This window comes from Henckelia pumila, chromosome 1, assembly GCF_033568475.1.
Source record: "Henckelia pumila isolate YLH828 chromosome 1, ASM3356847v2, whole genome shotgun sequence".
NCBI classification, from domain to species: domain Eukaryota; kingdom Viridiplantae; phylum Streptophyta; class Magnoliopsida; order Lamiales; family Gesneriaceae; genus Henckelia; species Henckelia pumila.
Window position 1 is genome coordinate 107,149,539 of NC_133120.1, and position 13,593 is coordinate 107,163,131.

General features: G+C 38.4%; 1 protein-coding gene across 1 annotated transcript; it reads left to right on the forward strand.

Annotated features, from left to right (window-relative positions):
• Positions 1–10,648: 10,648 nt before the first annotated feature.
• On the forward strand, positions 10,649–13,278 carry LOC140874954 (protein trichome birefringence-like 23). The gene is made up of 3 exons (XM_073278457.1): positions 10,649–10,983; positions 11,336–11,643; positions 12,452–13,278. The coding sequence occupies exons 1-3, from the start codon at positions 10,743–10,745 to the stop codon at positions 13,229–13,231; spliced, it is 1,329 nt and encodes a 442-aa protein (XP_073134558.1). The 5' UTR covers positions 10,649–10,742; the 3' UTR covers positions 13,232–13,278.
• Positions 13,279–13,593: the final 315 nt, after the last annotated feature.

The following is a 13,593-nucleotide window of genomic DNA, read 5'->3' on the forward strand; positions in this document are numbered from 1 at the left end:
CATACCTTCGTCCGTAGTTAGCCCTTTGGAGTCGCTAGTCCCGGATGACTATAACCACAACTTGGTTATTCCAGAACCTCTATTATAACCGATAGGGCCTTCAAGTGTATATCTCACACTATATAACTGAAGAAAGAAACTCGGAATTCGTAATTCAGAAATGAATCTGAGAAGCCCTATTTATAAGCAAAATTCCCGGCCAGGATCGAAACTTCCGATTTCAGGATCGGAGCTTCTGATCCAGCTCATTCCATGCATGTGTGACACGTCGGATCGTAACTTCCGATCGGGCGATCGGAGCTTCCGATCTGCTCTACGTTCAACACTTGTCAAAACTTGCGGCTGAGTCATCGAGCATTGCTTGCAGCTGGAGATCGGAACTTTCGTTCCAGGATCGGAGCTTCCAATCTCGGTGCTTCCGCTGAGCTTCCGAAGTGGCTGGGATCGGAGCTTTCGATCCGGCCCAAAGTCAAAAGCCCAAATTCTCTTCCGAAGTCCAATAACACTCCGAAATTACTAACCCTTAATTATGGTTAACATATTATTATCTTAAAATAAAATATGAGTTATTACATTCTCCCCACCTTTAGATTTTTCGTCCGCGAAATAACATCTAAAGATAAAATCAAGATAACAATATGAAATATCAAACCATGTTTTATTACAACAACTGTAATTACATCTTACATGGTAAATCAAAAGTACAAAGCAAACAACTCAGGATAGTCCGCTTGCATATGACTCTCAGTTTCCCAAGTTGCTTCTTCAACGCCTCGGCGCTGCCACTGTACCATCACAAGTGGTATCGTCTTGTTCCGAAGAACTTTCTCCTTCCTGTCTAGGATACAGATTGGTCGTTCAACAAAAGACAGATCTGGCTCTAGCTGAATATCAGTAGACTGAATCACATGAGATTCATCAGCTATATACTGTCGAAGTAACGACACATGAAAAACATTATGTATACTGAAAAGATTTGGCGGTAAAGCCAAACGATATGCAACATCTCCGATCTTTTCCAGTATCTGAAAAGGTCCAATGAAACGAGGAGACAACTTGCCTTTCACGCCGAATCTCATCACCTTCCTGAAAGGTAATACTCAAAGGAACACATATTCACCAGGCTCAAACTGAAGTGGCCTGCGACGAATATTTGCATAACTGGCTTGTCTATCTTGAGCAACTTTGATCCTATGCTTGATCAAATCTATCTTGTCTACAATCTGCTGCACCAATTCAGGACCCTCGACTTGTCGTTCCCCGAATTCATCCCAGAATAACGGAGTACGACACAGTCGATCGTACAATGCCTCGAAAGGTGCCATATCGATACTACGATGATAACTATTATTGTAGGCAAATTCGATCAAAGGTAACTGATCCTGCCAAGATAAGCCAAAATCCATGACAGAAGAACGTAGCATATCCTCCAGCATACGAATCGTCCGTTCTGACTGTCCGTCAGTCTCCGGATGATATGCAGTGCTCAAACTCAGAGTGGTACCCAATGCCTCCTGAAAACTACCCCAAAAACGTGAGGTAAATCGTGGGTCTCTATCACTGACTATGCTCACTGGAATCCCATGTAATCGCACTATCTCCTGTATGTATAAACGTGCCATGCGATCATAAGAATACTCCCGGTTGTAAGGAATAAAATGTGCTGATTTTGTCAAACGGTCAACGACAACCCAGATAGCATCACACTGACGTGTAGTAATAGGTAAGTGGGTAACAAAATCCATAGTTATGTGCTCCCACTTCCATTCGGAAATCTCAAGATTCTGCAGTAATCCACCTGGTCGTCGATGTTCAGCCTTGACCTGTTGACAAACCAAACATCTCGAAATAAATTAATACACACTCCTTTTCATCTCTTTCCACCAGAATCTAGTTCGCAAGTCCTTATACATTTTCATGCTACCAGGATCAACTGATAATCGACTCCTGTGAGCTTGAGAAAGAATATTATTCCTGAGCTCCGCATCATTAGGTACAACCACTCGATTAGATAAGCACAATAAACCATCTGCCTGAAAATGGAATCCAGATATATTAACTCCATTGGCTAGACGTGCCAAACGTTGAGTCTTAACATCAGATATCTGAGCATCTCTGATCCGAGAATACAATGCTGGCTCAGATAGAATAGTATACAATCGAATCCCATTTCTCCCTTTCTTGTGCTTGAGCTAAAACTCAATGAACAGCACTCTTGAATCATATGAGATATTTCATTAGTCTGAAGTGCAGAAAGTCTCACCTGCCGACTCAAGAAATCAGCAGTAAGATTAACAGAACCTGGATGATATTTGATTTCACAATCATAATCCTTCAGAAGATCCATCCAGCGTCTCTGTCGCATATTCAACTCCGCCTGAGTGAATAAATACTTCAAACTCTTGTGATCCGTGAATATCTCAAATTTCTCGCCATAAAGATAATGCCTCCAGATCTTGTCGCAAATACAATGGCGGCCAACTCGAGATCATGCACTGGATAATTATTCTCATGCGTCTTCAACTGTCGAGAAGCATAGGCAATAACATGTCCATGCTGTGTCAGAACACATCCTAACCCCTGACCAGAGGCATCAGTATAGACAACATAACCTCCTGATCCAGAAGGTAGAGCTAGCACAGGTGCAGTAGTAAGACGTCTACGCAGCTCGTGAAATGACTCCTCACAATCCGAGGACCATATGAAGGCAACATCTTTCCATGTAAGCTGTGTCAAAGGCCTTGCCAACTGTGCAAAATTCTCGATGAACCGACGGTAATATCCAGCTAGACCCAAGAAACTACGAATCTCAGAAACCATCGTCGGACGAGACCAGTTCAGCACTGCCTCTATCTTACTAGGATCAACAGATATCCCTTCATTAGAAATCACATGACCGAGAAACACTACCCGATCAAGCCAGAATTCACACTTGCTCAATTTCGCATACAACTGCTTATCTCGTAACGTCTGTAAAACAATCCTTAGATGATGTGCATGCTCATACTTGTCATGAGAATAGACAAGAATATCATCAATGAAGACGATGACAAATCTATCCAGATACGACGTCTACCCTCATGATGACGATGGTGATCATCATGATGATGATGGCGATGATGATGATGACCACCTCCCTGGCCAACACTACCGTGACTCTCGTCAGCCATATCCTGAAAAGAATTGCACATTAAAATCCCAAATGCGCAAGAATTACTCAAAACTAATTCTAAATCCCAAGTACTAATCCCAAAATCTATGCATGCTCTGGTACAAAAATGTAGTGACCCTGCATGGTATCACCTACTAACTGGCAACTAATAGTATGCATTAAACTTAATACAGCAAAATAACTTAACAGAGTAAAATATGCGGAAACAAAATCATAATTTACATATCAGCTTAGTAACATAATCCAGGCTTAAATCTGTAGTGATACAACCAAATTAAAATCTTAAACAGTAAACATTATACAGCTATATCGAATCCTGCTGTATAATAAAATCTTCAAGGCTCCTGCTCCCTAGTCCTGCCTTGAACTACCAGCTCCGTCCATCCTGCGACCTGCCCCATGGAATAGGGTGTCCAAGATAACAACTAGGACGTGAGCGCTAATGCCCAATACATAGACATGAGTACACGTAAATATATGATGCATGCAACATGATGACTGGTAACGGGTCATCCGAAAATCATGCTCAGAAACGGCGCCACATGAGTGCTGCCACCGCATGGATCAACCTTTGGGTGCAACCACACTCGTCTAGTACACCAGAGTAGACAGACATAAATGCCCCCGCCGTCGTGGTACTCTCAGTGACAGACTATCGAGTATAGAGCTGAGCGGCTCTATAGTCAGGTATAACAAGGTATAGGCTCAACGTGTATATGCACATGACATATGAATATAGAAAGCGGTAAATCATATATCATGCCATATAATAATGCCAAATAAATGCAACATATAAACATGTATACTCGCTGGCAATCTCAGTCAATGTGTACGTACCTCTAGGCTAATTCAAATATATTAAGATCCTAGGTTCCAAGCCTATATTCAAAAGTTCACCGTATCACTACATAAATTCTATAAGCCTTAACTAAGCTAATAAGTACTCCCAAAACTTAAATAGATTCCCGGACCATACCTTCGTCCGTAGTTAGCCCTTTGGAGTCGCTAGTCCCGGATGACTATAACCACAACTTGGTTATTCCAGAACCTCTATAATAACCGATAGGGCCTTCAAGTGTATATCTCATACTATATAACTGAAGAAAGAAACTCGGAATTCGTAATTCAGAAATGAATCTGAGAAGCCCTATTTATAGGCAAAATTCCCGGCCAGGATCGGAACTTCCGATTTCAGGATCGAAGCTTCCGATCCAGCTCATTGCATGCATGTGTGACACGTCGGGATCGGAACTTCCGATCGGGCGATTGGAGCTTCCGATCTGCTCTATATTCAACACTTGTCAAAACTCGCGGCTGAGTCATCGAGCACTGCTGGCAGCTGGAGATCGGAACTTCCGTTCCAGGATCGGAGCTTCCGATCCGGCCCAAAGTCAAAAGCCCAAATTCTCTTCCGAAGTCCAATAACACTCCGAAATTACTAACCCTTAATTATGTTTAACATATTATTATCTTAAAATAAAATCTGGGTTACTACAAGAACTCATACAAGAGCAAGTAAAAGTTTCAAAGATTGCAACTGCTGAAAGCATATACGAAGAAGAGATGTTGTTTAGCCAAGAAGAATCTGATGATGAATCAGAATCAGAATCAGAATATCCAATCCGTACGGGGAGAATTATTCAGCGCACTAAAATCCCTAACCCTGGGAACCGGGGTTTCGACATTAAACAAATGAGAGTTTGGCTGGGTTCTTTAGTCCAACAAATATATCTCATAATATGGTCCAAAGGATTATGAGAGAAAATCCAATGTTACAGAAGTACCAAGGATTTTCGGCAGGACAAGTAGAAAGAGTCTTAGGCAACCTAGGGCTTAGACAAAGAAGACATCATTTGATTTACAAAGTATCCATAAGGGAAATGGCAATCCCTTTGGAGTTAACAAGTAATCAAATAGAGATGCAGTTAATTTCTTTTGAAGAAATATGAGAGGAATTGCAAAAGCTGAAAAGTGATGTAGCAAGGACGATGTCTTGGATTCATATTGGAGCAATCTAAATAATGATTAAGGCAACTTTTAAGAAAGAAATAGATTAACTCATAGATATCATAGTATGTGATAAAAGAATGTGGAATATTCAAGATGTTGTACTGGGTACTATCTCAGGAAACCTTTGTGCAGGAAAAATTGTAAAAGTTATTTATCCAAGAATAGCCTACAATTTAGCTGACAGGGACTTTAGTCGAGCCTTCACGTTGCATCAAAACTTCAAGGAAAAAAGACTAATAAAGGAAGGTAATAGACCATATTCTATTACATATCAAATTTCATATGTTCTTTCTAATACTCATCATTCTGAATTATTTATTAAAAATGAGTTCATTGAAATTTCAGAGATCTTTGGGAAAGTTGCTCAAGCAATATACCCGGAAAGAATCGAGTTTCCTTTAATTCAGGAAACAGACATTCAAATTCAAGATAGACCAGTTCTATATAAAGACCTTAAAATAGAACCCCGAAGGTTATCTTTCCAAGAAAACCGAATGACAAGTAGGAGATGGGACAAATCTCCTATTCAAGAAATTCCACCAAAAGAAAAAGAGTTTTCTATAATAGAAAAACTTAGATCTCCAGAAGGATGGAAAGAAGTGAAAATAGTATTCAAAATTACAAGTCATCGGAACCAATTCCCTTGTAACTCGATTTACTATTTGGAACAACATGAAAAAGGAACTTACCAAGGAGTGATAAATATTGGAGAATTGGAAGTTCAAATCTGGGGAATTTCAGGAAAAGAAGTGGATCAGCTCATTCTTGGTCTAGAGTTCCTGGAGGATCATAAACCATGGAAACGCCTTGAAAAGGGAATAGAGTTCATGGCAAAAGAAAAGACTTGGAGGATTCAATAAAAATTCTACGAGATGAAAAACCAAGAGAATCGGATAAGGGACAATCCCTTAATCAAATTCGAGAACTCTGTTCACAAACAGAGAAAGAAGCAACTTTTGAGATTAGTAAATCATGAGCGTGATTTACTAGAACGCATTGAAGATGTAGAAAAGAGTAACAATACTTTACCTACTGAGGTCTTAGAAGTATTAAGGCTATATAGTCTTAATCGGATTACTGACTTACAATGCACTTTACTAAAAATGGCAGGACCATTTAGTAATCCCTTTAAGTAAAATAACAAGTCCTTTCTCCATCTACATTCCAATTGGGATGTTATACGAACAATATAAGGCTGAATACTTTGCAGCTTATATTAACTCGGGAGCAGGAATTTGTACATCAAAAAGATGAGTTTTTCCTGAAGAATGTGAAGAGGACTTGCCAAAAATTACTGGACGAGATTTCTCTCGAAGAATTTTAATTCTTTGCAAAGGAATAAAACAAGCAGAAATCCTTGTGGGAAAAGCAGGTCAAACACTTTGGTACAAGGTAAAGACACCACCAATCTATTTCCATGATACAGGAGCTGATATCCTGTTAGAAAATAACTTCTTACAAATGTTTAAGAAGTACACACAAGACAATGAGTCAAGAAGACTTATGTTCACTACAATTTGTGATCATAAAATTATCGTTCAAAGACTCAAAGTTTCTTTTTATTGACAATTGCCGATAATATTTCGCAGCCAGCGTGGTGATAAATGACAACTTTTTCACCCAAAAATGAAAGATCCAAGAAGGTTTGGAGAAACCATGTTGAAAATAACAACAGAACAAGAACACCGAATAGAGGATATGGAGCTTATCAAGGTAACTCTAAATCACAGAGATATAGAGTTAGAAAATAAGGTATCCCTTGAAGATGTCAAAAAGAGACTCAAAGAAAGTTATAATGAGCATCCTTTTGCATGGTGGGATAGAAATCAACTCAAAGCCAGCCTTACTCTAAAGGAAGGCAAAGAGTATGAATTCGTCAGATATAAGCCTATCCCGATTAACATAACAGATCAAAGGGATATGAGAATGATTATCAAGGAACATATGGACATTGGTCTAATCAAAGAAGGAGTTTCGCCATATAGCATCCCAGGTTTTCTGGTCAGAAATCTGGTAAAATAAAAAGAGGGAAACCCAGGTTAGTTATTAACTACCAAGGTATTAATAAAATCCTGGAGTTTGATGGGTACTTCATACCTAGTAGAAAACACCTAATTAGCTGTGTAAGAAATGCTAGAGTGTTCTCAAAATTTGACTGTAAGTCTGGATTTTACCAGATTCGAATGGAAGAAGGCAGTAAAAAATTCACAGCCTTCTCTACTCCACAAGGACACTATATTTGGGAAGTTATGCCTATGGGATTGGCCAATGCACCCCAAATATTTCAAAGAAAGATGGATAATCTTTTTAAAGATTATTTCAACTTTATGTTTGTTTATATTGATGATATTCTTATAGCATCAAAAAATATAGACGAACATGTTAAACACTTAGAGATTTTCTCTAAAATTTGTAAACTAGAAGGACTCATTTTATCTGAAAAGAAAGCAGTCATAGCAACAAGGAAAATTGAATTTCTTGGTATTGAGATTGATGAAACTGGAATAATTCTACAACCCCATATTGTGGAAAAGGTAAAGAATTTTCCAGATAAACTCAAAGATGTAAACCAACTCCAGAGTTTTGTAGGAGTAGTTAATTTTGCAGGGATGTTCATAAACAACCTAGCAATGTACAGAAAGGTGTTCAGTCCTTTGTTAAAAAAGGATGTCAGGTTTATATGGGCCGATGATCATACTAAAGGGGTAAACCAATTAAAGAAGATATGTAATAATCTCCAAAAAATGGCTATACCCGTAGATGAAGATGATCTGGTATTATTTACGGATGCCAGTGACGAATGGTGGGCTGCTGTCCTTACCAAGATCACCCCGGATGGAGAAATACCATGCAGATACTATAACGGTCTTTTTTCAGAATCTGAGGCCATCAGATGGCATATCAACGAGAAGAAATTTTATGCAGTTAAAAGGGCTTTTGAAAAATGACCATTATTTTTACTTGCTAAAAAATTCATGTTGAAGGTTGATAACACCCAGGTAAAAGCTTTCTTAAGAAATAAGATTGAATCCAAACCTGAGAAAGCCAGGTAATTAAGATGGCAAGCATTATGTCAAAATTATATTTTTGATATTGTTATTATTAAATCTCATGAAAATATTCTTGCAGATTTCTTAACAAGAGATGGAATGCAGTGATGTGGATTCCATCATAAAAATGCAGAGGCATCTCAGGGAACACCTTGGGTTGCTTCAAATCGAGTTCAACCAGTTAGTCATTAATGTTGAAATGGCTGGCAAGTTACAGTAAGCTGATCGGATCAAAATATCTAATCGTATTACTGGATGTATGCAAGCTCAAACTCAACTATGGGCTGCTATTCAAGGGCCAATTGTTAAGGCTATAGAGAAACCATTGGTTTCTCATAAACAGGAAATGTTAAAACCATTGGTTTTACAAGAAGAAAAAATACAGCCACTGGTTGTAGAACAAAAGGTTGAGGATTCCAAAATCCAAGAAACAAGTGCTAATCTATAATCAGCTTTTGATGAATTGGATGAAGCAACAATTGATGAAAAATACTCATCAAGTCAACCCTCCGCCTCTGGGGTAAAAGAGGAAGAGATCAATCTTAGGCCCAACACTGACAAGGGTAAATCTAAGATTGATACTAATCCAGCTATTATTTCTCCATTCCAGGTTTATCAACAAAAGTGGGAAAAATTGAAGACAATGAGTGAAATCAATCTGAACACTTGCAGGGTTGATGTTGCAGGAATATATCCAAGGGTTTGGCTAAAAAACAATGTCAATCCTAAGGATGTAAAGCTCTGGTATGAATTTGGGGTTTTGGCTTCAGTTTATACAACGTCGCCAAGCTTTCCGGAGATATCACAGTTACCAAAATGGATCCAGGAAGCAGTTCAAGAAACATGGGCAAATAATGATCATTTGTCCAGAGGAGATGTGCTAGAATTATATTTCTTCAGTGCAGCTCCAATACCAACAGGGAAAGGATCACACGAACCCTTTCATTTCATCAAGCTAAGGAGACCTGATATGACGAGCCATAAATTTATCAAGGATCCTAAAGCTGAAGAAATACCCTTGGTATCCACTTTTGGAAAAAATGAAATCTCAACCATAAAGGCATGGGGTATTTGGGTCTGTCTCACCGAGATGGACAAAGTCAAATTTTTGTTCAAATTCTACCAGAATTCTGTGAATGGATCGTTCCTGTTAAACACAATGACAGGAAAAACTACAGCCTTCGCGGAAGAACTCTTCGAAAAGAAGAGAAACTTTTTGTGGAACAACAAGCTGTCGGGGAGTAAAAAAACTCGCCGAAAATTTTGTAACATGGCTCACATAGGAAGGTGGTCAGAGGTTATCTGCCCAGAATGTCCTGATCAGAAGGAGCCAGAGTTCGGAAAAACATTCAGACCCCGAACGGATCGAAAAGATTTTTTCAAGACAAGCAAAGGTGGACAGGGACCACCAAAGATGCATTTTTTCAGAGGGCCACTGCAAAAGCAGAATATGCCCCGACAAGAATAAAGAAGACATGTGAGGAGGATAGAGCCGTCCTTTCACCAACAAACGATGCCATCAATAATGGCATAACAAGACAAGGTGAATAATTCATCCACTAGCTAAAGATGCCATTAATAATGGCATAGAAGAACAAGACAAACAGCTGTAAGATTCCCTGAAGTTTCTCGGTGAAACGAGTGGAACCTCAGCTATAAATACAAGCGTTCAAGGAAGCTGAAGACATCGATAATTCCCTTCAGTTTTCTTACAAATAAATTGTTGTAATATTTTTTTTTCTAAGTTTGTAATAAATTTTCTTTTTATGTATTTCAAGTACAAAGCTACCATGAGTAGCTAAACAAGTTATTTTTTCCTCTTCAAAGGAGTTGATTTATGTAATAATATTATGTCTGAATAATTTTTCTAAAGTCTCTTGTTTTTTCATGCTCATATTTTATAATTAAATTCATATATCATACGCCTTAAGGTAGAAAACGAATTAAGGCTGTGCTGGGTGTCGTTGAAGGAGCTTGTGCAGAAACCATCTGTTGCGACTGCGTGGTTGGAGTGTGAGGAGCACTTCGTAAAACTCGGCAGGTATAACCCGACGACACTATGGTCAAAGAGATTTTTGAATTTAATTCATCTTACGGAAGCATGTTGGACCCTAATTCAGAGTATATCGGCTGGAAACCTAACGTAACCGATAGTTCTGCTTTGCCTGAACTGGTTCGATATGTAAAACAATGTCACGTACAAATGATTAAATGCTAAACACTTTGTTAAGACAAATTTGGGGACCATTAGGGAGTTGAAACAAAGAAATTTGAGTGTAGAAATTTAAGAGAAAGAAATGTTTGGGTTTGGGGATTTTAAAATAATTTGTCCTTAAATTATTGTTAAATATTATTTATTTATTTGAAACATTCTTTAGTGTTGTCGGTTAATTAATTATTAACAGTAATATACTATTAGATTATCACGGGACAACAGAGAATCCAACCGTTCCAGTCTCGCGGAGAATGAGCTTAGACTTGAATAGTCTGAGACTTGAAAGTCCTCCGAAATGGTTAAGAAAATGTACGGTTGGAAATCTTGGTGGCGATCTGTTAGCAAGAACAATTTCTTTGTTCTAAAGTTTGGGGCTTCAATTCTTCTAGTGGGTCTTGGATTTGCGCTGCTTTGCAATCGATCCTCGGATTTTTTGTCAGTTTCAGACACCCCTTTTCTTGAAAACGCCGAGGTTTCACCTGCTCCTGTTGTTTCTCTCAATTCCCAAGAAAGTGGAGATCAGATTCCTTCCCAAGGTTAGTTGCCTTTATTTTGGTTTATATGATTTGTTGGTCGAGTACTGTCATTGATCACGAATTGCAATGAATATCAGCGAGCAAGACTCAGGTGTTAACAAAAAGAAAGAAACTTTATTCTTTTTACTACTTGATGAAAGAAATTTGGTGTGAATTAGAGTAAGACCTTTTACATTATTACCTTGACGTATGTTCAGTGGATTGGAAGTATTGGATTTTGCTTCACTTACGAAGTATTTCTTGTTTCTGTTTGTTTGTTGAGTTATTGTGCTATACCAGGTTGATTATTTACCACTATGGTTTATTGGTTTTGTGCTTTCAGTTTTATTTATTATACCAAAATTGTTTACAGGACATGAGGTAAAATCCATTGATAGTTCAGGGAAGTGTAATCTATTTGTTGGGGATTGGATTCCTTATAGGGGAGAACCTCTTTACACGAACAACAGTTGCATCTTCATCGAAGAACACCAAAATTGTATGAAAAATGGGCGGCCAGATGAGAATTATCTTTACTGGAGGTGGAATCCTCTTGGTTGCGAGTTGCCTAAGCTTGAGCCGGAGAGGTTTCTTGAGTTAATGAGGAACAAGAGTTTGGCATTGATTGGTGATTCAATATCTAGAAACCATGTACAATCACTCCTCTGTATGCTCTCGACGGTAAATCTTGATGAACTTGTTGCTATTTTAAACTCTTTTCGTCGAAATGGATCTTGGTATAAATCTAGCCAAAGGCCTAGTATTTTTATCTTGGTTCTACTACGAGGAGCAGCGATGTAATTTTGAGTGCTCTAGCATTCATGTTTACTTTGCATATTTGTAAATAGCTTTGCAATTTGTTTCGTTATCTAATTTTGTATGATCTATTTTTGTTTTCTTGATGTGGTACCTTCCAACACTTATTCTTATCTCTTGCTTGCTTATTTTTCATTTTGAAGCTGAGGCTTTCTTGATTCTTTTTGGTGGGGGAGATTGAGTTGACTTTGGAAACACAATCATAGGCGTTGATTCAGAACAAGTGAAAAAAGTGAAAAATAAAACAATTTAACTGTGTCTTGGATGAGATTTTTTCTTTCCCTGTTCTTTTCCTACTACTTGGTCATAATAATTTAATATGAGGGTATGCACTCATTCCTCAGCTACCTCACATGGGCAGCAGTTATGGTATGTCCTTTTGTAGGTTAGCATGTTGTTGCAGTAATAATTTTAAGTTCCTATCATACAAATCTTGTTCCCTTACACATGTCATCCACCATTCCATTCTATCGTATAGTTTAAGCTTCAATAATGATTGATGATGCGATTATGTTTCATCATTTGCACCAACGAGATCTAACAGACGATGCTAGATGATTATTTCTGTTGTTTATCTTGCAACTTTGTCTAGTCTTTGCTTCTCAAACCTGTTTGAACCAAGTTTAATAATATCAATTGAAGTTGCTCTATGGCTCCTACCTTTTCTTTTTAGGTTGAAAATGCTGTTCAAGTTTACCACGACGAAGAATACAAATCCAGAAGGTGGATCTTCCCCTCGTACAATTTCACTGTTTCCGTTATCTGGTCCCCTTTCCTTGCCAAAGCTCTCATCTTTGAAGACATGAATGGTGTATCCACGTCTGAAATCGAGCTCCATCTTGATGAACTTGACCAAAGCTGGACCAAGCAATTCGATACCTTCGATTACATGATATTTTCTAGTGGCAAATGGTTCATCAAAGGAACAATCTACTACGAAAACAACCACATACTGGGTTGCCACTACTGCCCCAAAAGAAACTTCACTGAGCTCGGGTTCAACTTCGCCTTTCGCAGAGTCATCAAGAACGTCTTTGACTACATCATTCAATCGAAGCACAAGGGCATGATATTTTACCGGACCTTGACACCAGATCACTTTGAGAACGGCCAATGGTTCAGTGGCGGGACGTGCAACAGATCATTACCCTCAAAGGCAGGTGAATTCGAGTTAAATGAGATGGACAAGTATCTGCGTAACATTGAGCTAGGTGAATTTGAGAAGGCGTTGGATAAAGCTTCTGGAAACGGCGTAAATCTTAAACTTTTCGACGTCACCAATCTTTCGTTGTTGAGACCGGATGGGCATCCGGGGCCATACAGATTTTTTCAACCATTCACGAAGGATAAGAACGGTGAAGTTGTAAACGATTGCCTGCATTGGTGCCTGCCTGGCCCTATAGATTATTGGAATGATCTTTTGATGGAAATGGTCAAGGATACCGATGTATGAACATGCGAACACCAATATACATACATCCATCCTCTTATAATGATTCATTCGTTGTATCTTAGGAAATATGAGTAAAGATTCAGTCCCTATCACCTCAAATCAAATTGAGTACAAAATCAATAACGGTAGGCGAGTGTATGAGTTAAGAAAAGCGAAAATGAGAATTCACGAAGAAGGAATAGATGCAGAGAAAGCTGTAATTCATCCCATTTGATGATTGAACGGTACATGTGTTATTTATATCTACAATTACCATGGGTAAAAGAGAGAGTAAATACAAAAAATAGAATCAAATTTGTCTTATGGTTAAACCACACCAGTATAATAGAGGAAAAATCCACAGCTTTCTAGACGATGAACTC